Source organism: Pipra filicauda, unplaced genomic scaffold (genome assembly GCF_003945595.2).
Source record: "Pipra filicauda isolate LSUMZ 115617 unplaced genomic scaffold, ASM394559v2 scaffold32_size4067784_pilon, whole genome shotgun sequence".
NCBI lineage: Eukaryota > Metazoa > Chordata > Aves > Passeriformes > Pipridae > Pipra > Pipra filicauda.
The window spans coordinates 255,665-282,927 of NW_024104454.1; the positions used below are offsets into that span (position 1 = coordinate 255,665).

Sequence of the window (27,263 nt, forward strand, 5' to 3'; positions counted from 1 at the left end):
GCAATATTAACCAAGAAAACAAAGCAATATTTTGCTGGATATTAGATATTACTTAGGATCTTGAATTCTCATAAGTTGTGCATCAGCAAGTTGATGTAAACTTTTGTAAGTACTGTGTAATGAACTGGATGTCAGTCTTGCTTACTGGAAATTTTCAGAGATTATAGAAAACTAGCTGAAGTTACAAAAGACAGTCAAATGCATGAGACAGCTTTACCATCTTTAACACATTTTTTTCTTTCCACATCTGAGAGTTTTTAACATTATTCTGGACTGTTTTGCTTGTTCTAGTATCTGATCTTGAGCATATCTCATATTTGGTAGTCTTTTGTATCTTGCATTAAATCCAAATGTGTTTTTCTGCTCATGTTGACAGTGAAGTAACATTGGGAGTAACACAACCCGTTTGACCTGTGGAGTTTTTTGTAAATTTGTAAGTAGTGAAATTCTAGGAGGAGCACACTTTTGATTTGTGGACAGAAAGCCTAATTCTAGCTCTGTTAATGGGAATGAAATTTGAAAAAGGATGATGATAGTTCAGAATTTCAGAATTTGTAGATTTTGGGGGGGAGGGTAGAACAGTAGGCTCTGAGGAAAAATAGCAATAATGTGTTTTGGTTTTAAAACTTCCATTCAACACTGTGATAGGCTGATTCTAGAATACTGTCAGTGATAGTGCCTAAGAAAATTCTCTTCAGGGTTCCTGGATTGCCCTTTGGCACAGTTTATGTTGTTTATTTTTCCTTATTTCAAGGGACCTGGGCTCCTGTTGAGAAGTGATGGAATAATCTCTGGCCGGCACCTGACATGTTGAGGGAGCACCCCCTAAAAGAGCTTTCCTGGGAGACAGTTTGTGAAATAACGCAGTAACATGTTTGCAGTAGTATGCCTCTTTTTTTTGTTGTTGCTATTTTCAATTGTTGAATTTCTCTTAAATAAGTAACTGAGAAATCCATTGAATACTACTGAAATGAGCGTTAATCACTGCAGAGGTATTTACATCTGAAATTAGTGTTGGTAGTGGTTACTTACAAGGATGGTGCTTTCACTAATTGGGGCAAGGGGAGGGATTTGATCTACTTTCTAGAGGTTTAAAAATCCCAAGGAAAAAAATATCCTGTGACTTTAATAACGCAGTACTTTCACTTGCTTACTTGTTTGTATATAGCCTGAATACCCACAAGCTGATGTTTTTCATAACAAGTGTATAATTTGATTTAAGCTAATTTGTGAGATCAGGTGTATTAAACCCTTCTTGTAAGTTTACTAACACTTTTAGTACAAACTTTTTTTCTGCTTCTAAACCGCTTAATACTTGCATGAGATCTCAGATAATTAAAAGTACTGATACTGCAGTTGAATATCTCTATACATTTCCTGGTTGCTTTTATTTGACTCCTGTATCTTTAAACATAAAGCTATGTAATCTAGGGACCGTTATGTGTGTTACAACTTCTGAAATAAGGTGGTAATATGTGATAAGTATGTAGTGGTTAAAGCAACAATGAAAACCCTAAAAGCAATTAAAACTTCTCCATAGTGAATATACCAAGCTTTTCAATATTAAGCCTGAATACTGGAAGTCTTGCTAATTGCTGCTTCCAATTGTAAGGACAGGAAAGTTTTTTTTCTTACTGTTTTCTAGTATCTCTTTTCAATCCACTTAAAATCTGTATTCACCAAAGACCAGTTAATCCTGCGTCAGAGGTCAAGTGTCATGTAAAAGCCCTCTTTTGGGGGCGTGAGGGGAATGAAACAGATGCTTATATTGAGCTTAATGAGAGGTGAAAGCAGGAATTTATTGGATATATTGTAGACTGATATAATCTCTTCTGATAGCACAGTTGTCTCAGTAGTAACTGTTTGCAAGGTGTCTTAGAGAAACAGAATTAACACAGAGATACCAAAGCTTTTTATAGGAAAAGGTGAAATTGCACATCCTTATGCATCTCTGTCAACAGCTTCTTAAAATGTTTCAGTGGTTGGGGCCACTGTCCTTTGACATGCTTGTGTAACATTTTATTGTCCTTTGTTCCTCCTGTGTCAAGTTTGTGGAGACAGGGACAATGAGAGTAAGTGTTGAAATTAGCTCCTGCACTTTGATGTGTGCTGCCTAAAAGTTTAGCTTACTCCTTTGTAGGTGTTTTCTTCAATAGTGGAGGTGGTACTGTAGAGCAGTTATGCACTGTCCACTTTATCTTCTCCCAGCTCTATTAATTGCTGAGCAAGTTGTTCTGAATCTGAGATCATAGATAAAAAAAGATTTGGAAAAGCAAATTCTATAAATTGCAAACCAAAGTTATAATTTTTTTTTTAATACGAATTAGCATGTTCCTTTTGTGTAAGTAAAACCATGCCTAACTTTATCTTTGGATGTTAGAATAATGGCTATTGTTAATGTACTGCTGTTCTTCTTATACAGACCAGCATGTTTTGGAAATTTGATCTCCATTCGTCATCGCACATAGATACACTTCTAGAGAGAGAAGATGTAACACTGAAGGAATTGATGGATGAAGAGGATGTTCTGCAAGAGTGCAAGGCTCAGAATCGCAAACTTATAGAGTTTCTGCTGAAGTCAGAATGTTTGGAAGACTTAGTTTCATTTATTATTGAAGAGCCACCTCAAGACATGGATGAAAAAATTCGATATAAGTAGGAAAACTTTTGGGATGGGAGAGATTTGGAGGGTGGAAAGAGGACTAACTTAACTTAGTTAATTGATAGCATGTTTCGAATCCCTGTGTGCTGGTCTGTAGTACAATGCTGCTGTCTTTTAGATTAAGTTTGTATTCAAGAGACTTTGTGGAACTTTTAAATAAATAATTCTAATATTTGCATATTTTTCAAAGGGAAGCTTGTTGTCCACAAATGCTTCCAAACCAATTGCTGTCCAAAGGAGATGCAAAAAAAAGTCCAACCAGGACTCACATGAAGAATCTTATAGTTGTGATTAATAAAACAGTTGAATGAAAATCCCATTTTGGGTAGTATAGTTCTGTGATTAGCTTTGTTTTATTGATTGGTAAGACATTTTGAAGATGATTTGTAGTACTCCTTGGAAGAGTCTACTTAAGGTCTAATTGCTCATATTTTCCTGAGTATGGCCGTGACTTCAGCTGGCTTGCTGAGAAGGTTCAAACTCAAAAGTCAGTCTGGCAATTTGTGTGAAAGTACTTCTACTGCTCTGGCCTATTTTAATGTTGTCCATGCAGAAAGCTGCTTTTTTTCTTAAAATGGTGTGTAAAAAATATGTGAAATAAGATACACTTTTAGTTGCAGAACTTCACCATTTCTGGTAAACCAAGCCTCCTGTAAGTGTTTCTAGTAGAGTTTGAAATTTAAGCATCTTTCACTTAGAAACCTTAAGCTGCCTATGTTGTCAAAAGGACCCTTAGTGTGAGTGGGTGATAGTACTGTCAGATACAGGAAATTACTGGTGTTGATGGCTTTGTAGTTTAATTGCTCAATGTTCTGAACTGTACTTCTGACTGTCATGAAGCAGTGCTAGCTAGTTTTGGAGACTTTGTCAGATTTTGACCAGTTTACTGACTTTCAACATAATCGCCATGTATATTAGAAAATCCCGAAGATATGCCTTTTGACCTTTTTAATATAATCCCTGTTATATTAGAAAGGGGGAAACACTTCTCCTTCCCCACTGTTGGTTCAGTACTATCAGTCTTCTTTAACTCCTTGATAACTTTTTTCTCTTTGAAAAAAAGTGGCTTCTGAAATGAGAGATCAGTACTTAAACTGCTGGGTTTATAATAGATCTTAAAATAAAAGCTTGCTCTTTTCTTTCTCCGCTTGCTTAGTGGTGTTCTGTTGGTACTGAAGAGCAAAGTTATCTGTTTCTTGAAGGAAAACAGAGCTTGTAGGCTGAATGTGCAGTTTTGTTACCTCGTATTAGTTTGTGACTCTGCTGCAGACCCACCCTGCTTGAAAACTTGGTCAGAAGCCTTACTAGATTATGAAGTCAGAGCTGGAAGTATGACAGTTCTGAATTGTGAGTGATGGATAATTTTTGTCTTTTCCCCAGATACCCAAACATATCGTGTGAGCTGCTTACATCAGATGTCTCACAGATCAATGATCGGCTGGGAGAAGAAGAATCCTTACTCCTGAAACTGTACAGCTTCCTCTTAAATGAATCTCCTCTAAACCCTCTACTGGCCAGTTTCTTCAGCAAGGTGTTAAGTATTCTTATAAGCAGAAAACCAGAACAGGTAATTGTTTACGAACTCCCCAATTTAACAAGTGCTATTCTGCTTTAACAGTGCATGTTTGAGGGATAGCAGCAGAGGCAAAAGAGAGCATTCAGCTTCCAGACTAGCTGAAGACACTTTCTTATTGTGCACAGGATTAAAAAGTATATGTGCAAGTTTCGAGCTGGCTTCCCGCCAAGTCCCCGAAACTTGACAACAAGGACCTGCTTCCCAGAGAGGGAAGAAAAAAAAAACGACTTAAGCAGCCAAAACTATAGCAAAAAATATATATATTTTACATATAAGACAGATATATACAATGAGAATGTTATATACTATAACTCCAGAAATCCTAAATAGCTCCCTAAAAGGGAAGAGGGGGAGGGAGAAGGAAAAAGGACAAAATGGGACAAAATAGGACAAAAACCAAACAAGTCCACACAATCTGAAAACCCAGTAACCAGCAAACTGAAGAACTAGCCAAAATCTCACCACTTCCCTTGAGAGAAGCAGGACGGCTGGACACGACCCAGCACTCTCCCCTCACGTGTGGCAGACACAGCAGTCCCTGTAGGCCTCAGCTCCAGATAAGCCAGACCGAGACAGGGACCCACCGTTCCCGAACCTCGCTGGAAAGGAAGAGAGCGAGGTCCCTCCTGCTGGCTTTATTTATACCTCAAGTTACGTAAAGGAATAAAGCATGGAATACTTCCGTGATCACCTTCCTAGTTCCTTCCTGGTTATAAGCTGGTCTCCAGGAAGGCCTAGAGTGAAACCATCACAGTACACTTGGATGAGTAAGATGTATTTGATTCAGATTTGCCTGAGCTATTTGGATGATCAGTGTGTGAGTGCTTATCTTTTGGCTTAGCTTAGCTCAGTGATGGTATGATGATACTTGTATTAATTGCTGTTAGAGGTGACGGTAAATGACTTGAATCAGTGAGAGTAAGTCTGACTTGATGTGAAGAATTATTATAGAACAAAGTGAGAAATGTTTGGAGTCCTTGCTCAGAAATGCTGCTTTACTCTATTCATGTGGCCCAATACTGCAAACAACTGCAATGGCTTGCCTTTCAAACCCGAGATAGTCTTTGTATTATATTAAGGCTTTGCTGTGTTGAGCTTTGCTTACTAAGCTGGGATGAGAGTAATTCATATCAAAAAGAAAAACTGACTCTGCATTGAATTATAAGTAGGTTGTGATCAGCAAGTTGGGCTTGAGAGGAGGCCCAGGACATACTGCATGTAGTATGGATCTGCCCTGTGCCAGTTTTGCTACTTTCTACGCATGTATTATTTTATCTTGCCTTGTACTGCAAGCTTTAAGTGGCAGAAGTTCTCATCTTTTTTGCCTGTTTGGTAGGAGAGAGAAGTTAAAAGTGGTTGGTGTAATTTATCATATAAAATACAGAGAAGCAAATATAAGCTTACTTTTTAATTTCCAGATTGTGGATTTTTTAAAGAGGAAGCATGATTTTGTAGACCTCATTATTAAGCACATAGGGACCTCTGCTATCATGGATTTGTTGCTCAGGCTACTGACTTGCATAGAACCTCCACAGCCCCGGCAGGAAGTGCTAAATGTAAGTAAAATTCTCAGAATTTTTGTCTGACCTGTGAACTGTAAAATGGCTTATCTTCTGCTGGTGTTTCTAAGTTTATTTCTTAAATGTGCTGAAATTAGGTGTGTGGGGTTTTGTTTGGTTGTGGGGTTTTTTTGTATGCTTTGAGCTGACAGTACTTTTCCAGTGGAACCCCTGTGCTGCTGTGGACAACTTAGAACCCAAGTGTCTGGTCTCTTCCTCAGTCTTTAATATCTAACTTAACAACCGACAGATGCAATTTTAAGATTGTTTTGGGCCTTACTGAACACATTTTTTACATCAAAGTTTATTCTAAAATTATACCTAAGGCTTTCTTTTTTACTGTGGCTCAGAAACACTAATTTTACTTTTTCCCTTTTTTCTAAAGTATTGTTAGTCTGTGTTTAGAAGTATTGACAGTATGACTTGGGGCAGCTGTCAAAAAGCTACTTTCAATTTTGTAAATTCATTCACTTGGAAAAAATTCTAACATCCACAAACACTTTTACAGTGGCTTAATGAGGAGAGAATTATCCAGCGACTTGTGGAAATTGTGCACCCATCTCAAGATGAAGATGTAAGTATTAGTCTGACACTCCTCTGAGTCTGTCTGTTCAGCTTTACAACATGGTATTAGAACTTTTTCTTTTACTGTTTTCTGCTTGCTTTTTTCAGTAAGCTGGTTTCAATATCTGTGCAGTCATTTGAGGGAGGGTGTGTGGTTTTATTTGCCTCCCTGCCCCCTTTTTGAGATCCATATCAAAGCCTTATGCATACTTGGTGTTTGAAGATTCAGCTCTAATGTTTTGCCACCTTAATACTGGAAGTAGATTCTTGGCTCATGTCTCAGGGTTATTTTTGTGTTGTTAAGGTTTAGTTATGGCATAAAGCTACTGCTTGAATGTTTTTTGGGTAGGAGGGACTCTTGTCAATGTTGAAACTTTCACCTTTTTTAATTGAAGAATTGCAGTCCAGCACCTTGTTACTCTTCTAGTGAAAAGTGATGTTTTTCTGTTTCAGAGGCATTCAAATGCATCACAGTCACTCTGTGAAATTATTCGTCTAAGCAGAGACCAGATGTTACAAGTACAGAACAGCTCAGAACCAGATCCACTGCTGGCAAGTTTAGAGAAGTAAGTTGGTTTGAATTTCTGATTTTATTCTCACTTTGTAAAAAAATAGTTTTTAACTTTTGAACTTGAAAACCTTCAGAAATGGCAAGCACTGCTTTTCAGGTGAATTTTCTTGTCTACCCATCATCTGTTTGTGTAATTCGAAATAACTGGGCAAGGAAGCAGAGCCCCACCTGGAAGACTTTCTTGTGGTGGTGTGGGGAAGGAGTTGTCTTATTAAAGTATTTTCTGTGCTGCACAATTTATTGGGATCTCTCACGTGGAGGTCAGCTTGATAACTGTGCAGACTAAACATGGAAGATTTTGACTTTGTTCTGTTACTTGTGCCGAGTTAATCTAATTGTATGTTTCTGCCAGAGAAGCTTCTCCTGTACTCCCTTCTCCCTTTTGCTGTTATAGGTTTAGGTTTATGTGGCTGTTATGGCAAGCTGAACCAGGTTTTTGATCTGACTGAAAAATTCACTTTTTTTTTTCGTTTCTTTTTTGGTCAGATCAAAAAACTAGATCAGTGGAAGGAATCGAAAAATATGATTGAGACACTGAGGATGGGAGTGATTGTCCTAGTGATACCTGCTAGCCTGAAATGGCTACTGGTTTTCTTGGTATTATCCCCATATTAATTTTATGTGGGCAAATGGTAGCTACTTCTGCTAACAGCTGTATCCTGAAAGTAGTGTTACCTGATGCCAATGCTTTTCTTTTCAGACAAGAAATCATAGAGCAGCTCCTGTCTAATATTTTTCATAAAGAAAAAAATGAATCTGCAATAGTCAGTGCAATCCAAATACTATTGACCTTACTTGAGACAAGACGACAGACGTAAGTGTTACTTTTTCACTTGAATTATGCCTGCAGTAGCAAGTGTCTTCCATGTACTTGTGACCAAACCATTTCTGTGTCTGTTGTAGCTGCAGGAGTAAAAACACAAGCCAAGTGATTGTGGTTGGCTTTGCAATGCTTTAACTAAATGACTAGTCTTTCTGCAGTTTTTTCTGAAAGTTAATTTAAGTGCCAATTGGCAGATAAGACTTACTACATTTCATCAGTTTATTTCAGGATACAAGGAATAGGGTAATTCTGTATAGTGCAGTGAGTGAGTATTGACTTCTTAAAAAGTTGTTTGTCATGTTGTTACAACTTCATTTGGAGAAACTGCTGAACAGATCTCTCTGGTACGTGCAACTTATGCTTGGGATAGACAAATGAAGCTATTCATCTGCCTCAGAAGAGCAAATAGAACTGTAATTTTTAATCTCAAAACTATTTTTGAGATTTCAAGCCAATAAACTTAAAAATACTAGGGCTAGTGTTTGGGAAAATCTTGTTCAGCCATTACCTCACACTTAATTTATATGTGTAACCCTATGTTTTGGCATTGTTTACCTCTTCATTCTTTTCACATCCTTTTACATACTTTTACATACCTCAAAGATGTTTTACAACTTGTTTTGATATTAATTATCAGATCCTACTTGTGTGTGTTTTAGATTTGAAGGCCATATAGATATCTGTCCTCCAGGCATGAGCAATTCCACATACTCTGTCAACAAAAGTGTTTTAGAAGCCATAAAAGCACGACTTTCATCCTTCCATGAGCTCCTACTTGAGCCTCCAAAAGTAAGTGAAACTTTGTGTTACCAAATTAATTAAAGCAAGACTGTCACTATGTGCTTGTGTTTTAGGCAGATTATAATAAAAAACAAAGCTTAGTCTGACAGCTTTCAGGCAGGTGCTCAGGCTACTTCCTAGCCTATTGTGAACCTTGGCTCAGACAAATAAGAATAATGAACAGTAATGTATTATGCTAATTGATCTGCTTTTCCAGCATAAACGTTGTTTAATTAGCAGAGTAGTCTTGAAGAATTAATTCTTTATGAAAGCAATCAAAAGAGATTTGCTATACACACACACGCACACACACACGTATATATATTCTTACTGACTGGCACTGTGACCACACTTCTGGTTTGTTAACCAGCTAAAATTAGAGTAAGACACCAGAGATGCTGGTTGCTTAATGAAATTATTTTCAAGTATATGAAGTTAGGGTTACTGAGGCATTATGATAAATTTATAGACTGTCCACCTAGCTGTTTTGTGTATATTGTAGCAATGTAGACTATAGCGGGATCAACTAGTGGGAATCATTTCTTAGGAACCAGCTCCTAATTCAGGGTTGAGTAGACTTCATCTCCTTTGAGATCCTGTGTGTAGTTAACAATAACTTCTACAAAGTCATTGTTTTCATGTGGCTGGTTTTAGTGCTTCCTGTCTTTGGAATTAAAATAAGCGATAGTGTTTGGAATTAAAAATAGTTTTTTGCAGTGTGAAGGTAAGACAGTTGTTCAGGGACTACTTGTATTTATTTTTAAGCACTACTTCGTCAGTTGTTTGTAGTAATGATGAGCTGATTTTTTTTTAAATATTTTAATGGGTTTTATGTATGTACCTTGTTTCTTTTCCAGAAAAGTGTCATGAAGACAACCTGGGGTGTACTGGATCCACCTGTGGGAAACACGCGTTTAAATGTGATTAGATTAATATCTAGCCTTTTACAGGCGAATACAAGCAGTGTGAATCAGGAGCTTATAGAACTTAACAGCATAGGAGTAATACTGGTAAGAACTTAATGCTGTCTTCTTTATTTTTATAGATTGCTATTAGGATCTTGTCTGACTTTTCTGTCACTGCAGAAAATCTTCCAACCTAACTTTTCAGCACGTTTGTATTGTGATTACTATTGCTTGGTTTAAGAACTTTTAAGATTGGATTTTACTGTTAAATTAATCTGTCTGAAGTCAGAGTTTTTCTATGATCACTTAAATGGTTCTTGTTTGTTACACCTTTATAAGTACATGAAGTGGTTTTCTTCATAAGCTTATTTTCACTTGTATGTTCTCAAGTTTTCAGCCACGTTCAAGGCTTCACTGCTGTTTTCATTCTTTACCTAAGTTGTTCCCTCAAAATCCCTTTTCCTCACTTAATTTATGGCCCACCAAATGGTATCTCAGCACTGTCCTATAAAGGAAGCTTGTGCACCTTCAAACCTCAAAGCACAATGAACTCAGTTAACTCGCTGTTCTTTGCTGATGTACTTTGAGTACTTCCTACCTATGCTTCCACTATAGCAGGTCTATTCTTTGTGTTTAGGTTCACCCAAGAAATTCAAGTGTTTGTATTGATTAAAAAAAAACTAGCAAATCATGTAGAACTTAAACTAGTTTCTGAACAGCTGTAAACTTTAAGTAGGCAGTTGCAAACTTAAGGTGTAAATACTGTCTCTACCCCAAATCGTTTTAGTCCAAAATCCCTTCTTCCTGCCACTGATTAATACAGTATGAGTTAAATGTTTTCATCTCAGATTTTTTTCACAGTTGGGTTTGCAGGCAGGTGCTAACTTACGTACAAATAGCTAATTTCATTGTAGCCGAAGTTTTTCCTGGATCCATTGTCTAAGGGAACATACATGCTATGAATACTTATATGTTTTTATAATTAGATTATTTTGTAAACTGAATTCAGTGAGGTTCGAACACACTTTTCTGTTGCAGATTTTACGTAATGAAAAAAGTAATTGTAGCTGCATAAACCTCGGTGCTTCATGCTGTTAGCTGAAACAGCGCATGTTTTACTGTGCAGACCTGTTAGGAAAAGTTATGGGAGGATGTCATTAATTTAGGAGGACTGAAGGAAGATTGAAGACCTTTAGCTGTACTTTGAATGAGACTAAAATTGTTTAATGCCGTTCCAATCACTGCACATATTTCCATAACTCACTTCCCTTTACCAGTAACAGAAATCATTTGAGTTTTTTAGTAAGTAGTCTAAAATAACTAAGCATAAAGCTTGGAAAAAATCTTTCCTATGTTTAAAAGAAAAAATGGGGAGAAGCAGGAACATGACTAAATGAACGCTGCTTATTGTGTCTCAACCTCAGTGTTTGTCTTGTGCCTTGTTAATCTTAAACTGCATCTAGATTATCTGAGGTAGCTTTCTGTAATATAAGAATAAAATTAGTAGGTGATGGGTTCAAAATAGGTAGATAGTATCTTGTAAGGAATCTCATGCAAGTGAGGAGCACATCTATAAAAAGGTACTGTAGGTGCTAGGAAGGTTAAGTGAACTCAAGAAAGAGAAATCTGTCAAGGACTCCTAAGGTCATAAATTACCCTTCTGACTGTGGGATTTTTTGGCCTGTAGCTAGCAGAAGCAGTGTAAGTGTGGTGCATCATTTGTCCCAGTCTTTGTAGTGTGAAAGTGCATTACTGGTGACACCTGCAATAAATCCCATTACAGCTGAGTTCTTGTTCTGATCTGGTATAGTATCCCTTGGTTTTAGATAATGGCAAGCACAAGAATTAATGTTTTCGTAGGTAACATTTTTTCTTGCGTAATAATACTTAGTGTAGGACTTGAAGAATTTTTTCTGGTGTAGTCATTTCATATGATTTGGTGGGGTGAGACAATCGGTTATGTTTAATGAAAAGATCTTGATTTGTATAAACCTTGGTGAATTTGTTTTTCAGGACATGTTTTTTAAGTATACATGGAATAACTTTCTGCACACTCAAGTAGAAATCTGTATTGCATTGATTCTTGCAAGTCCTCTTGAAAGCACGGACAATGGCACAATTACAGATCAGGATTCCACTGGGGACAATCTCTTACTGAAACATGTAAGTTGTGTTTTTTGTGAATCTCTTGAATTTTCCTGTTTCCAGGTTATTGTAGCAGTTACTTTTACATAAATATACCCCAGTTTTATTTTGTGTATAGAGCAAACAAGAATATCTTTCTGTTTTTACTTAAAATATCAGTTCAGGGTGTCAAACCTGAAACTGCCATAGAGTAGATTTTTTGCTGCCCCAAAGTGAGCACATGTGCAGAACTGCAACTATTTATTTTCCTTGAAATTCCTCCTATTTTTAAGAATTAAAGTAGTTATTTCAATAGCTTTGTGCTACTACAACTCAGCACTTACAGAGAGGAGTAGAAATACTATGGGTTTAACTTTTAGGTTTCTGTCTGCAGTCTGACTGTTGCTTCTGAACTTTAAATCTTCTAATGGAAGTATAAATTTAGTTGTCTTTTGGACTTTAGTATCAACTGTAAATGCATAATAGTGTTCCATTTTACTGCTACTAAGCATATTTTGCTTTTTTGACAGCTCTTCCTTAAGTGCCAATTAATAGAAAGAATACTTGAAGCGTGGGAGATGAATGAAAAGAAACAGTGAGTAATTAGTTTTCTCATTCCCTGCAATTGTCTACATAAGACTTGAATTGTGAAATGAAGGTATAACCAATTCAGAAGTGATCTGGCCAGTTCTGAAATGACTTACATGTTTGTATTTGAATTAAAGCTTTCTCTCATACTTTTTGTAGCATTCTAATACTTTTCTGTCTGACCATCTGAGAATGCAATAGTTGTCATTCTTGTCATGTATAAGATGTCGCTATGATCTTTAAAGTTTACCCATGTTCAAGTGCAGAAACATATTGTAAGTTTTGAGAGGACAGGAAATACTTTTCCCGAGTAAGCAATTGAGAATTATTTATGATATGACATACTGGGCAGCATTCAGATGCCTAAGTAGTAAAAGCCAAGTCCTCAGCAATGGAATACCTTCTAAAAGTATGCATTGAAAAGGATATACGTTTCAAGTAGCTAACGTTGTCTGAAACACTTTTTATAGCAGGTGAAAAAATCTCAAGTCATCACCTGAGGTGGTAAAACAGTTCTCTGAAGGCTCATAAGTTTGGCTCAGGAGATACTGAACAGTAGATGTTAGTTCTGACTTGTCAACATACTGAATTAGCTAACTAGGATAGTGCTGCAGGTTTACTAGTGTGTTATTTGAGACAGTTCCACTTCCCAAAACATTCCTGTTCCCATCTTATGTGAATCAGATAGTAAATATATGGCTAATGTAACTGACCTGGAAATAAGGATACTGAAGAGGAGGGTAGAAAAAAAAGCAATGTGACTTTAAGTAACTGTAGGAGACATGCTCTCCCTAATGTCTTCTATTTTATATCGATTCTCCTGAGGTTATAGAGAACTGCCAACTTCATCAGCAATTAGACTCTTTCTGCTGGTAAAAATCTGATGTAGTAAAAAGTTGTTTGATTCTGTTACTACAAGTAAGCATGTAGTAACAGAAGATACAATTGTATTCCAGATTTTTTGGCTAGACAATGACAAATCAGTCCAGTTTGTCAAATACAAACAGTCTTTGTGGCATATCCTTTATTAGAAATTATAACCTTTGCCATCATCATGTGCTGCTTGTTTTGAATGTATTTGTTACCTAAGTAGTCAAGGGAAAAAGACAAGAATCTCTCTCAAGGTGTTCCTGTAAACAGTGTAATAGTTTGATTCATGATACTTTGCATTGACATAATTTCAGTTATCTCATGTGTTAGGTGATGGTGGGAAATCAAATCATGTGATTTGTGTTTGCATAACATAAGCTACTCCTGAACTGCCGTCACCTTATAAAGGTTTTAGTCAAGTTCATGGGAGGTTTGTCTAGCCAGTTGAGTGGGTCTGTCTTGGTTTTTGTTTAAAACACAAAACCTTAAACTGATGCAGCAGAAGTCTGGGTGCCTTGCAGCTAAATGCTATAAAATCAGTTCAAGTTGGACCTCTCATTATCGCTATTTGGTCAGATGTAGAATGGTTCCAACTGATAATAGGTATTCAGAGCACTGTTCTAACATCTGGTAATTCCTGTTTCTGCAAAGCAGTTCTGTCATAAATAAATATTCAAATAGCTTTGTAATTTTATCTTTGGTAAACATGTAAATGTTGTTCCTAAATTTCAGGATAGCAGTGGTCCTAACTTAAATTGATATGCTGAATGTTATGTTAAGAAGCTCTGAAATACTAAAGCACACATAAGAATTCTTTTCCCTTTTGATCATGGGTTCAAAGCTCTGAGGGAATGTTTGGTGTACTGTGGTTTTGCAAAATACTCTCAGCAACAGAAATTTCCTAAAAACTGTGGATCTGTTGCTAATTTTGTCATTATTTTGATAATGCTGTACATTTTTCTTTCTACATACACACACAAATATTGAAGTATTTGCATTTCCTTCTTGGTACTTTACGTGTTTGTTAAGTATCTTAAACTGACTCAGGGTAGTGACACCAGTTGATACCTTAAATTCTTGAGTATTTTTGTGAACCTTTGGTTTTAAAATGCAACTCTTTAGCTTAAGAACACCTGTGCTATTAGTCATGTGTGGCTTCTTGACTCTGGTAGAGTGTTTTATAACAGAATATAGCAGCACAGTTGCTCTGAGTGTGGGCAGTTGAATTCCTTTTGTCTCTTGCAGGGCTGAAGGAGGAAGACGTCATGGCTACATGGGTCACCTGACAAGGATAGCAAACTGCATTGTGCATAGTACAGATAAGGGGCCAAACAGTACACTAGTCCAGCAGCTCATTAAAGGTATTGATTAATGGTCTTACATTTATTTTCATAGCTTTCATTATCAAGTGCTGAGGAAATTAATCAAACTTAAATTAAAAGGTAACTATTGGATAAAATAAGAAAAGATTGATTACTTCTGAAACATTCAATTTAAAACCAGCTGTCCTGAAGCATATGCTTAAGTTTGTTTTTTTTTTTTTTTTCAAATGGTATCAAAGCTCCCTGAAATAGATGCAAAGAGATGCTGACCTGCTTGATTTGGACTTGTTTGCTAGGTGGAGTAATCTTTATGGATTTAGGAGGATGTATCTGTTCTTACCAGTACTTTCGGTAGAGCGGAAGAAAACATTTGAAAATTAAGTGTTGCTTCATTGTTGATAGTATCAAATTGGTTTGGGTTTTTTTGTTTCCTGTGCTAGAGCTTCCAGAAGATGTCAGAGAGCGATGGGAGACATTCTGCACAAGCTCTTTAGGAGAAACTAACAAGAGGAATACAGTGGACCTGGTAAGTAGTGATGGATAAAGTAGGATTTTTTTTGTCAACAGCATGGTCAGTTTTCCAAAATACTATGTACTTATGAGAAATCTATCTAGTTGCTGTGCTATGGAACTGATAATTCTTTAGTATACTTTTCAACTAAAACCATATCATTAATATTTTGTATGGGAATAATGCAGAAGTTTACTTTGTAATAGCTAATCCCTGGACAATCTCCAAGAATGAGGACTTCTTTACAGCTTCAAGTTAGTGTCCTTGAAAGCTCCTGTCTGATTGAAGAGTACAAACTAAAAGTGTAGGAGCTAGTGTTAATTGCTTTATCTACAGGATGTAAATGACCTTATGTAAGTTTAATGGGAAAATACTACCTGTGTTCCACTGCATGTGTTACTGATTTTGCTTAAGTCACATAGCTTTGCATACTCCTGTGCACCTGCCACGTTCCTTCTGCATGCAGCTGTAGTGATTACACTTTTAGAAAAGTGCTAAACTTAAGTAGAAGTATGAAGAGGTTTTGTGTAGTCATGTTAAACATAAAGTTTAAGAGTAGTCACTTGGAGACTTTAATAAGCAGAGGCTGTTTCCAATGTCAACAGATCAATTCGTGAATTTTAATATACCTGACTTCTTCAGGAATGCAGTGCATTCCATGTGCTTTCATTAATTAACTTGTGCTGGTCCTAAATTAATTGGGCTATAAAACTAATAGTTTGTTATATTTGCTATTTCAATATAGTAACTGGAGCATAATGCTAACAGGTCTCAGTAGAAGCAATAGAAAATTCATCTGAAACTGTGCCACTTGTGGACAGGACCAAATGATGTACATAAAGCAATTTTTCTTGATCCTGTGAATGCGAAGAAGTGCACAGTGCTTGTAGATTATTGTTATTTTTCCTCTGGTTGGAAACTACTTGGTCAACACCAAGAGAAGGATGATGTGAAGAAGAATAATTTTAGGCTGACTTACAATAAATAACACTAATGAACTCTTTAGATATGTAATCATTTGCTTAGATGTACTTGGTGTAACAACAGTAAAACTTAATTGAAAACTTATCTCCAAACTCCACAATTTTCAGTATAATAGAAATACAAAGCATTAAAACAATTTCTTTTGTCTGAAATGCCATCTGGAAAACTCGGTCTTGGAATTTCTGAAGTCAGGCTTTGTTTCTGCTTGTGTGATTGATTCCCATGAACGTAGGATTAACATTTAGTTCAAAGATAATCAGTAATGGACAGTACAATGTGTAGGAGATATAAAAAGACACATCTCATAGAAAACTCAACTTATTGTTTGGCCGAGTGAAGTTTAAGTATGGTTATTGTTTTAGTGTATCCTGAAAGCACAGTTCCACAGTATTTCTTCCCAGTCATACTGTTCCCTACTGTCCCCCATACTTTCGATCTGTGATTTGGTCTCTATGGGTTTGTCCATAGACAAATAAACCTGGACAATTTGGTATGTCTGAGTGTTCAAGCTCTTCTGCAAGTTGATGAAAATATCCTTTTCAGGTTCAAACAGCAACTTAGCAGAACTAATGTTTATGCCTGAAAAACCATACACTTGATGTAAAGTGCAGATTTTTCAATGTCCCCAGAGCAAGATCTTAAGCACACATTTCTTAATTTTCTATGAATTAGCCTTATACTTATTGTTGGGTAGATGAGTAGACTTATTTACTTGCTTCAGAGTTTTTCTGTGCTAAGCAAGACGTTGAGCAAAATATATCAGACACTGATTCCTGACCTGAATGATAGAACTTTGATTTACTGTTAAACTTGATCTTCAGTCAACTTACTGAATTTACAATGCTCTGACATACCCTTATAGTGTAAGGTTAACTAAAAAATATGTCACTGAGTTGGCTGTGTGAATGCTCTGGAAATAACTGATCTTGTGAGTACTCAGTGCTTCAGTTACTTGGTGATTAGCGAGAGCTATTTTACTATAATGGAACAAGGTATGTCTTCTGGGGTTCCATATATAATGAACTGCTTCTGCAGTCATGAAACTATTCTTTTTCAGTTGTTATATTGTAAATCTATCAACACTTTATCAGTTTTTACTCCCTTTCTCCCTCTTTAGGTTTTACTGTCTTTCAGACAAGTTCTTGTTACATTTTCTGTAACAACAGTAATTGCAGACTTAGAAGTGAGCATGCAGAACTGTCTCAGAGTTTCTCCAAAACACTTTGCAGAATTTACAGGAAGTTTACTTTTGTTTTTTCAGTGCTAATTGTCCTTCTGGTAGAAGGTAGCAGTATTTCCCTAGGCTTTCCTACTTACACTTACCTAGCTGAAGATTAAACAAATATAGAGTAAATGTTGATTTTCAATTTAGACAAGGTGCATTAATGATGCTGGTACAGTAAGGAATGATATACAGCTTGCAATGCTAGGTTTGTACTAGAGACTTTGTGTAACTTTCCATGTGTCTCTGTGGCATCCTTCCAGTATTACTCATGGTACTGAAAGTTTCTGAGGTATACCTAAAGACTAGGTGAGGAAAATATACCTAGCCAAGCCTAAAAGGACCAGTCTCCAGGACAAACTGTTCATGTTTGCCTTAAGAATTGCCATGTAGTTCCTTTCACTTAAGGAAATCCTTCTCAGTGTTACCAGGAAATGAAGCAAAAAAAGTCACGCATAAGAATGAATTATTTGTGGGCAGTACTGGTGCTGTGTTAGTGTTACAAAGTGACTGGGCTGAACAGTGAGGAGCTCTAAGAGTTACGTGCTGCACTTTGCAAGTGAACATTCCCACTCCTTTCCCTGGCATCATTCTACCATTCAGTTATTAAAGTGGAATAATGTTAGCTTCTTTTCATATTTATTCTTCAATAAATAACCTGTCAGGGAAGTTGGGACCAAATGATCTTTAAGGTCCATTCCAACCCTTAGCATTCTATGATTCTATGATCTAACCTCTTACGTCCCCTTGATTGCCAGAGGGAGATTTTTGAGGAGAAAGTACTGTCTAATCAAGAGTCCTGAGCTTGTTTCTTTTACAGCAGTAAGGGCAAGATTTTTACTGGAGATGAAAATGTTCATTAGTAGTAACTAATACTAAGTAAACAGCTTCTTGGATTTGAGTGTCTTTTTTCCACAACAAGTTGCGACTGTAGAAGGGATAGGTGTATTAACTTTTGTCCTCTCAAAATGTTCCACATGAGGGTGGCAGTATCTAGGGCAGCTCATGTCGTGGTATGGAATGCCATATAAGTGCCTTGAAGTATACAGACTTGTCTCGTGTGAAGCTTTATATATGTGTTTCAGTACTCCCTTTGAATAGACTTGTATTATCGTTTTTGAATAGACTTGTATTTAAAAAAATAAGAAGAATCCGTGAGCCACCTGACATCACTTGAGAATCTGTAGCATGAAATTCTAGGAGTGTGAAAAATAATGCAGTTTATTATAGTGCAGTATAAACTTTGTCTTCTGTAGATTTGCTTTTTACTAGTTATCCCTCATAGAAGTGTGTCTTAAAGGTCAGCTGCTGCTACTGTTACTTCAGTTAATTGCTGTCCCAGCCTAAAACTACTTTTGGAGTGCTGTTCTGATTGAAAATGAGTACTTCTAAGAACATGTTACTTAACTAGCAGTGTCACCGAACAAACTATTCCCACTAGTTATATTTTTTTTTGATGATATGACATATTTTCTTTCATTACTGTTGATTAAAACAATTTCTACTGTGGCATCAACTCCGAAGACAAGGTTCAGGCTTTGTCTCATTTAGTTTTAGATAACTGTCAGCTGTAAGACTGGCTTTTTTATGTTAAATAGTCATTTTGAAGTAGTCAGAATCTTTGGCTTCATGTATGTGATAATGCCATGGAGATATTTCAGGGTCTGTTTTATGTGGTATTACAGTTGGTAAAAATCAATAGTTCAGTTTCTTGTTTTGATACGAAACTGAAGATTCAGCCAGATGGTGTGAGTGTAGCTGAGTGTCTGTCATACGCTGTCCAAGTGACCCCCTTTCTTTGTGTAGGTCACTACCTGCCACATCCACTCCTCCAGCGATGATGAAATCGACTTTAAAGAAACTGGCTTCTCACAGGATTCTTCCTTGCAGCAGGTTAGTTGAATTCTTTTAACAGTTTAAGTTGCTCTTTCTGTACAAGTAAATTAAGATGTTTTTAAAAAAGCAAAGGAATCTTGCCAGCAAATATAAATCTAGAAAGTTTAAGATAAATGACGTGTGCGTGCACACAACTGTGTCTTATTGAACACATAATATGCATCTCTTTGAATTCTTTCACTGATGGTGAAAGAGTGGGAGCCATGTGGCACAAGATTGCCAATAGATCCCTTAGGTGGAACGCGTTCCTTGGCTGGGTTACTAATAAATCTTTCAGCTCACACTGACAGCTGTGTAGTAACTACCTAGTCTAGGACTGGCTTTAGTATTGTATGCATCTTCTATAGTTTTTATAATAAGTAATTGCTTGTCTAAGTTTGAATTGTGGGTGGTGGCTCAAGCTTTAAAATCTGATGCATTTTTATCTAATTAAGTGCTTTTGTACATGTAAGGTGCACCTGAATAAAAACTTGATAAGTTGGGTGCTATCTGTAGCAGCTTTAGTGAGAAAGTAAGATCTTCTAATATCTCTGTGCTTTTCATGCATCCCCTTAGTGACCTGCTGTGCCTAGGCAATCCCAGCAGTTCCAGGTAGTTAAACTGGAGAAATGCAGATGGTCCAGTGCTGCTTCTTTCAAGTTTGTCTTGCTGTATACCTCCTCCTTTTATATATATTTTCTTTTTCCTTCAGTTTTCATAATGCCGTAATCTAAACTTGGGGGTTTTTGACTGTTCTTTTGTTTTATTTTTATATTCACTGTATTCAACTTTGCCACCATACTGTGTCCCTTCAGCTACTGGGGCAAAAAACCAAGAGCGATGACATGACAGCTTTATTCCCTAGAATATCTTAGCATTGACTGACTTTACACATGGAAATAACATTATGAAAAGTCCCTAGAAAATGTGTGATAATTTGTAATTTATAGTCCTGGGAAATAAGAGACAAAAACTATTGTTATGGATAGGAGAAGATGGCCTCATGTACCTTAATGTGTATATTCACATCTCTTGGCAGTTGACACTGTCATCTTTATTTAAAAAAAAAGCGTACAGTTGTGTCAGTGACGCTGCATTGAGATGGAAAATATTCAGTGGTTTAGGTCTTCTAGATATTTAATAGGTGCTGCTGGTATGTGTGCCTGAGACTAATACTGCTAGTGAACTACATGATAAATAAGGAACTGTGCTTTAGTATCTATATATAATCTACTTTTTGGGTTCTTGCTACTTATAACTTCATGTTATTTTGAACAAAGACAGCTTTTTCTTTTATAGAGTATGCTGTGTTGTTTCACTCTTTCTTCGGGGTGCATTTGGAAAGGTGCTGATTAATATGATTAAACTACAGATTTAACTTTTTTATTGAAAGCTACTATTAGACTGGCTTTCAAGTCAGTAAATGTAAGAAGAGTTGTAGTTGATGTTGCTATTCAAAATTTAAAGGTTAAGACAAATCCTTCTCCTGTCCTTTTATGTTTAGTTTAGATACTTTTATTTCTTTGGAGCAAAATGGGCAAATAGATTTTAGAATATTATTAGAATCATTATATCACTGTCGTTGGTCCTGGGGTTGCCAGGCCTTTTCTGATTATCAGATGCAACAAATGACGTCCAATTTTATTGACCAGTTTGGCTTCAACGATGAGAAGTTTGCTGATCAAGATGACATCGGCAAGTGAGTATAACATTATACTGGCTTTGGCTATAGTCTTGTGAATTTTCTTCCTTACTGTGTTTTTGGCTGTGGTTTTGCTGATGGTAAACAGAAGCATTTACTGATGTGAGGCAGTTACCAGTCAGTCCTGTCTTTTTGTACCATCCGTGTGCATTGATGGAAGCATCTCTGAACAGTTTACAGGGGAAAGTAACAGCTTATCTTCCTTTCTGATGTCCTAGTTGTGTCAACATTGAGAACACAGTGCTTGGGAATAAAAAACTAAATTATAACTACTCTTTTGAAAGCTGTGGCTCTGCATTGACCTGGCATTGCTTTGGGGCATTTTCACTTTCTCTGTGTCTCAAAGTGGGGTTTTTTTCCCTTGCTGAATCTATGTACTGGACCAGATGAATATCTCTACTTTTAAGTTTTCCCGGAAAAAATTACAGGAACAACATGTCTCTGAATACTTTAGGGGACAGTAAGGAAGGACATTGTAAATCTACCTTTGTTTATAAGGTCAAGGCAGTTAAGACTTATTTCTACAAATATGGTAAAAGATGAGGAAATGAGAACAGTCTTAATCAGGTTAAAAAAACCCCAAACAAGCGAAGCAAAAAACCAGCACACAACAAAAAACACCCCCCCCAAAAAACTGGTATCTTTCTTCAGTTCTAAGCAGACTGATACCAGAAGGGGAAAAGTGAACAATGGATGTTCTTGCTGATAGTAGAGTCAGTTGTGATTGTTGTAATACCTCATGGCTTGGGATGCAAGAACATGCAGATAGGAGTAAAAAGCATTACTTCAAGATGGTTTTTAGAAGGATATTTTTATAATAATTTCAGTGCTCTTCTGTAAGACATGTTGAGTAAGTGGTGGCTAACTAAAGGTTGTATGTGCCATCTAAGAAGCATTGCTGCTTTTTTACACCACATAATATGCTGAGATTATGGATTAAGATACAATGGTAGAGGAAGTAACTCAGGGTACTCCTTAACTTTTTTAGAAGCAAGTGGATTTTGGCAAGGATAGGAGTTGGAATTCCTTTCAGTTCATACCCTTGGAAGTCTCTCGTGTTGGTAGAAAGATGACTGCTTGTGTAGGGAGGTCTCTTGAGATTTGTGATAGATACACTGTTATATACTCATGACTTGAATTAAGCTGTAGACAAAGTTATTTTAAAGTTATGCCTTTTGTGCAAGAATCAATTACACTTTAAGTTACCTTCATACTGTTGCAAAATAATTCAGATGGTAGCTTGCATAGTAATTTAATCACACTTGAAACTTAGATTCCTTTAGACCACTTACTTTCCTCCTTACTATGTAATGCATTGAAGATTAGAGGAAGAGTAGTAACATGCTCTGCTGAATGCACTGCTATATGTGGCTAGGCAAAGAATGTATTGGCTCTTCTGCAAGTGTGGTAATGTTTTGTATCTTTTCCTCCTCTATTTCTTTTTGCGTCCCCTAGAGATTTAGGTTGCCTAACATAATTTTTAGTCAGACATTTTTTTAATTACTTTAATGAAAGTGATTGATAGCTTAATAAGTGAAGATGTAGTCTTATGTTTGGAAAAATATTTCAGTGATTGGTTGAAAAATACCTTTTTGTTAGAAAACAGAACTTGGTATTACATTTTTTATTTTGTCCCTTCCAATTGAGAAGGTCCTTAGATAGAGCGGTGAAATCAGTTAGAATATGTAGGAACTGCTAATGCAGATATTTGCAGGACTTTGAGCTGTATCATAGTAGACCATAGTCAGGTTAGGCATTTTTTAGGTCTAGGCTTTTTCCAGTGCATAACAGTACTGTATTTGAGACTTGTGTATGTAATTTCAGTTATGCTTGTTTAGACTTGTTGCATCTCTATGGTTAACTGTAGCGTAGAGGTAGCATTGTTTTGTGCTTTTGTTTAAAATATTTTACGGTTAGAAAAATCTCATGAATGCAAGGCCTCCTTCATGTGAAATTTGACTGTTTTGTGTTGGAAACTACTGTCTTTGGTCTTTAGATTATTGGAAAATAAGAAACCAAAGAGAAATGTTTTCATGTCATAATAGAAAATCTTGTTTTATTGAATACATCTGCTTTTTTCTTGTAGTGTTTCTTTTGATCGGGTCTCGGACATCAACTTTACCCTCAATACAAATGAAAGTGTAAGTATGTGTTTCCAGTACTGTCAGAAAAATTACTGGCTTAAACTTATGTGGGACCTCAAAGTTTTGGTGGTGGTTATATCTACTCCTTTTATGTGTAATTGTTGGAAAATAATTACCCTACCTTATTCCTGTATCATGAGATTTTCTAATTGGAGGGCACTGTTATTGTTCTTTGTGATCAGTATTAAGCAGAATTGCTTCTAATTTGTATGACTTAGTTTGAGACCAGGCTTTGATCTAATTTGTGCATATTGCACACTTGTGTTTTATGACTAGAAGCTATTTCAATCTTCCAGTGAGATTTTAATGACAGGAAAGTAAGAATAGAGACTCTAAAGCTAGATATTATTTGTTGGTTGAGCTGAAATGACATCACCTACAGAAAATAAAGCTGGAATACTTGGTGGTCAGGTTATCTGGAAAGGTCTTGGTGTCACTGATCTATCCCATTCTTAAACATGATGGAAACTCCTAGCTATTCTTTGGTTCACTCAACTTGTTAGTAGCCGAGTAAAACAAGCAGCACTGAATATTTTTTTGAGAAGTTTTAAATTATTAAGACATTCTGGTTTTCTGCTGCTTTTAGAGAAATGTTTAAGATTGTCTTCGGAATGGTCATATATTTTCAAGATGTTTACTAATGTAAGTAAAATGATCAATCATAAATATGTATTTTATACTTTTGCTATATTTAGGGCAATATAGCCTTGTTTGAGGCATGCTGTAAGGAACGGATACAGCAGTTTGATGATGGTGGCTCTGATGAAGAAGACATTTGGGAAGAAAAACATATTGCCTTTACACCAGAGTCCCAGAGGCGTTCCAGGTAAGAAATGTATTTTTCATCCAAGTAGCAGTATAGTGAGCCTGTAATAATGTACCTGTCCTCTGGTTCAGACTGGCTGTTAGTACAGATTGTCCAGCATTTCCATTTTATGGGGTAATGGTTCCAGTGTTTTATTTTCCAGCCATAATTTGCAGAAGATGCACTTCAACTTTTGTAGTTTGTTGTTTTGGGTTTTTCGGGTTTTTTTTCCTGCTGCTTATTCTTTCCCTCTGCTTTTAAACCTGCTCAGCCATTCTTGCCTTGGACAAGGCAGCCCATCTGCCTTTGTACACCTCGCTGTCTTATCTACAGTACCAGTGTGGTTGTGGACATAGGAAGATGCACTGAGGGGAAGGAGCATCTAGTCCCCAAAGCTCAGGGCTTTGCAGCCTCCCTCAGTATCTGCTGAAAGCCTCTTCACCTGATCAAGTGAAAAACCTTAAACCTTGGTTTCTGGAGAGGAAAATGAGGGGAGTACTAATATGTAAAAATTGTATCTCAGTTATCTATCAGAAATAATGGTTGTTGTAATTCTTTTTAGCCTCAAATTCTCCAGTATTTCTTAGTGCCTAGGGTCTGACACTAAAAGCAAAATTTAAACTATCTCTTTGTCTTTGAAGTTCGGGCAGTACGGACAGTGAAGAAAGTACAGATTCTGAAGAAGAGGATGGAACGAAACAAGACTTGTTTGAGTCGCACACCAATACAGAAGACAAAATGGAAGTAGACTTAAGTGAACGTACGTAGCTTTTTTCCCTACTGCTTTGGTTATAGGAAATTGTTAGATCTAGCAGACTGATTTTGTAGGATTTTCTTCGTTTACTGTTTTTATTCCAACTGTCTTAAAGTAGTCTTTCCCACTCACAACAGAGCATGCAAATGTTGGGAAGTTCGAATTCCTTACACGTCTTGAATTACTTTTTGTTTCTAAAATTCATGTTATCACTCTTCAAGAGGGGAAAAAAAGGAGGAGTATCAGAAAGGGAAGGACTAACTGTACTCATTTATAAATGTTGAATGCCTGCAAAACTAATAGGTTGTTAATCTCCAGACCTGAAAGATGGTCTTTTTACTGGAAGCCTTTCAGACCAACTTTTCATCTAACAATGCTCTTTTAAAAGACTTCCTACAGAAGCTAAGTGAATTTGCATTGTTCTGTTTTCATGTGCGAACAAACGGTGCACATCAGGAGACTATAATGTGAAATCTTAACTGATGTAATTGGTTGAAAAGTTTTCACATTCAAGTCAAGATTAAACTGGCTTTAGTTAAATTGGCAATGTCTATAGGTAAAAGCCCTGTGTTTATCTAGACTGTAAGGAATTAAATTGAAATAGAAGGAAAAGTTAAGGGTTTTCTTTTCTTTTGTCAGATTGGTGTCGTTGGCATCTGTGTGTCAAACAAGTTTTGATCCATGTGGGTCTCCTCCCATATCTGCCTGGGTTGGAATTTCTAATTGCTAGTCAGAGCTTCCTTTTCAGCCTGTTTTTTTGTATGTAAGTGTTAATGAAAAACATGTTTCCCTTGGGTAGGTGAAGTATTTTGAATTGACCTATCCTAAATTAGATGCTATTAAGTCACAGTTACTCCAAAATTTAGAATACCAATAAATATTTTAAGTTGTAAAAAGCCTTAAACTTTTCTGAAACTTAGCAGTGGTGTTAGTGCATGAGAATTTAAAGAAATTGAAAAAGGGATGAAAACTCTTAAGATTTTCATTATTATAGAAATAAGTTCTGAAAACTGTTAACAAATGTTGATGCTAATTTAAAGAATAAAGTGGAATTATACTTGTGATCTAGTATGATTTATTAGTTTTGTTCTTCAGATAAACATAGCCTTTTTTTGGCAGAGTACTCTGAGTTACTGATCTTAAAATTCTGCCTTACTAGCAGAATTTTCCTTTTAGGGAATACATCCATTTTTTAACAGGATATAGAGGATTTTTCTGCATGTGCTTTGAAGTCTCGTTAGGAATTTTGCTTTCTCTTTTTGGAATGTGCATAGAGAGAATCAGTGTGTTAGGCATATGTGCATTCATGTTCTTTATTTAAATTTTTTTCCTAATGAACTTCTTGGTGGTTTTTCAGCACCTAACTGGTCAGCGAACTTTGATGTACCCATGGAGACTGCACATGGTGCCAGTCTGGATTCTGTTGGGTCTGGTGTGTGGAGTACTGAAGCACCTATGCCAGCAAAAGAAACTGGCTGGGCTTCATTTTCTGACTTCACATCCTCTTTGAGGTAAGAAAGTTAGTTATTCAGAGTAAGTTTGGTTTCCTTGGGGTGTCCATCTCTACACAAGCCTGTGTTGGTGAAGTTCTGGTGAAATACGAAGTGTATGGAAAGTGTCCAAATGGTCCCGTGTGTTCTGACAGCGTATCTTTGTATAATCTACTTCATAGCAGGCTTTTCTAGGATGAGTGGATACTAATGTCATTGTTTTAAAGGGGTTTTATGAACATTCGTGTCCTTTAATATTGGTTTCTGACCAAAATTTGGACTGTAATTTTTTTTATTGCTTATTTTTAGTGTATACTGAACTCAGTGAAGGGTTGAACGTGAACTGTTGAATGTAAAGGTCACAAAATGTCTATGATGATTCCGTTCTATGGATGTTATAAAACAAATAGGTTGGGGTTTTTGTTTGGTTTGTTACGGGTTTTCTGTTGGTTTTTTTTGTTTGTTTTGGCAACTCATGTAGTTGTGCAGCTCTAATAACTAGGTTAGGCAGTTCTGCACTATTTTGAGAACACTTGAGATAATGCTGTTCTGTCTTTGATGGAACTCTACACAGAAAGTAACAAGTCTTGTGTATGCACCTAATCACATAGATGTAAATCTTGAGTTGCCAAATATTAGCAATCAAGAACTGATTCCTTCTCGAATCAAAAGACTTTACTTTTATACATCTGGCTTTTGATTTTTCTCTCTGGGCATTAAAACAGCTCAGATATAAAAGTTTGACTTTTTTTCAGTGTGAAACAGTGCATTGCTTCATGCTTGAGGCGGGTAAATTGGTAACCAAATTAAGGGTTTAGAAAATGAAGACTTGGTGTTGCCACATTACTGGTAGAAAAGCCATTATTCTGTAAATGGTGAGAAGTTTTTCAAGTGGCCAAATCTTGTCTTTTGAGTTTCTTCAGAATGAAAAACTTGTAGCTATACTGCATGTACGATTAAGTGGTGAAATCACTTTTGCAGTGGATGATGACTACATTGGCAGTCTCAGAGAACCATCTTTCAAGTTGCGAAGAGTGCATTTAGAAAACTAACCAAATCAAACAAGTCAGAATAAAATGACCATCAAACATCCTCAGCTCAATGCTGGTGGATTTTGCAATTCTGAACTTCTGTTTAGCGTGTCTTTCTAAAACTCCTACGAACTTGCTGTCTTTAGGTTTTGCTAGGGGTCTAGTGAACTTTATAGTGAACTTTGATAGAGAACTAATACTGTTTTAAGAACACTTCGTTCAGCTGTTCAGAAATATTTCTAAAGCTTTTTTACTGTATTTGAAGCTCAAAAGATTCCTTAAGAAGTAATTCTCCTGTGGAAATGGAAACAAACACAGATCCAGGTGATCCCTTGAGTGCAAATGTAACTGCTCTTGCAACACAACTAGAGAGTAAGTATACTGCATTCACAAATGCTTGA

At 36.4% G+C, this 27,263-nt stretch overlaps 1 protein-coding gene across 6 annotated transcripts in view; it reads left to right on the forward strand.

Moving 5' to 3' along the window:
- The window catches only part of PPP6R3 (protein phosphatase 6 regulatory subunit 3), a 53,630-nt gene that overhangs the window by 18,536 nt on the left and 7,831 nt on the right, over positions 1-27,263 (forward strand). For 4 of the 6 annotated variants that reach the window (XM_027732613.2, XM_027732612.2, XM_027732614.2 and 1 more), the window contains 19 exons: positions 2,423-2,655; positions 4,043-4,229; positions 5,657-5,794; positions 6,306-6,371; positions 6,815-6,927; positions 7,633-7,746; positions 8,415-8,544; positions 9,393-9,545; positions 11,454-11,603; positions 12,095-12,159; positions 14,268-14,383; positions 14,785-14,870; positions 18,868-18,954; positions 20,538-20,635; positions 22,725-22,779; positions 23,478-23,608; positions 24,229-24,347; positions 25,699-25,852; positions 27,128-27,234. In XM_027732613.2, coding sequence (XP_027588414.1) covers positions 2,429-2,655; positions 4,043-4,229; positions 5,657-5,794; positions 6,306-6,371; positions 6,815-6,927; positions 7,633-7,746; positions 8,415-8,544; positions 9,393-9,545; positions 11,454-11,603; positions 12,095-12,159; positions 14,268-14,383; positions 14,785-14,870; positions 18,868-18,954; positions 20,538-20,635; positions 22,725-22,779; positions 23,478-23,608; positions 24,229-24,347; positions 25,699-25,852; positions 27,128-27,234 — 2,296 coding nt within the window. In that variant the 5' untranslated portion in view covers positions 2,423-2,428. Of the gene's footprint in view, positions 1-2,422; positions 2,656-4,042; positions 4,230-5,656; positions 5,795-6,305; positions 6,372-6,814; positions 6,928-7,632; positions 7,747-8,414; positions 8,545-9,392; positions 9,546-11,453; positions 11,604-12,094; positions 12,160-14,267; positions 14,384-14,784; positions 14,871-18,867; positions 18,955-20,537; positions 20,636-22,724; positions 22,780-23,477; positions 23,609-24,228; positions 24,348-25,698; positions 25,853-27,127; positions 27,235-27,263 lie in introns of those variants that run through there. The other 2 variants (XM_027732615.2, XM_027732616.2) reach the window with 1 other exon arrangement.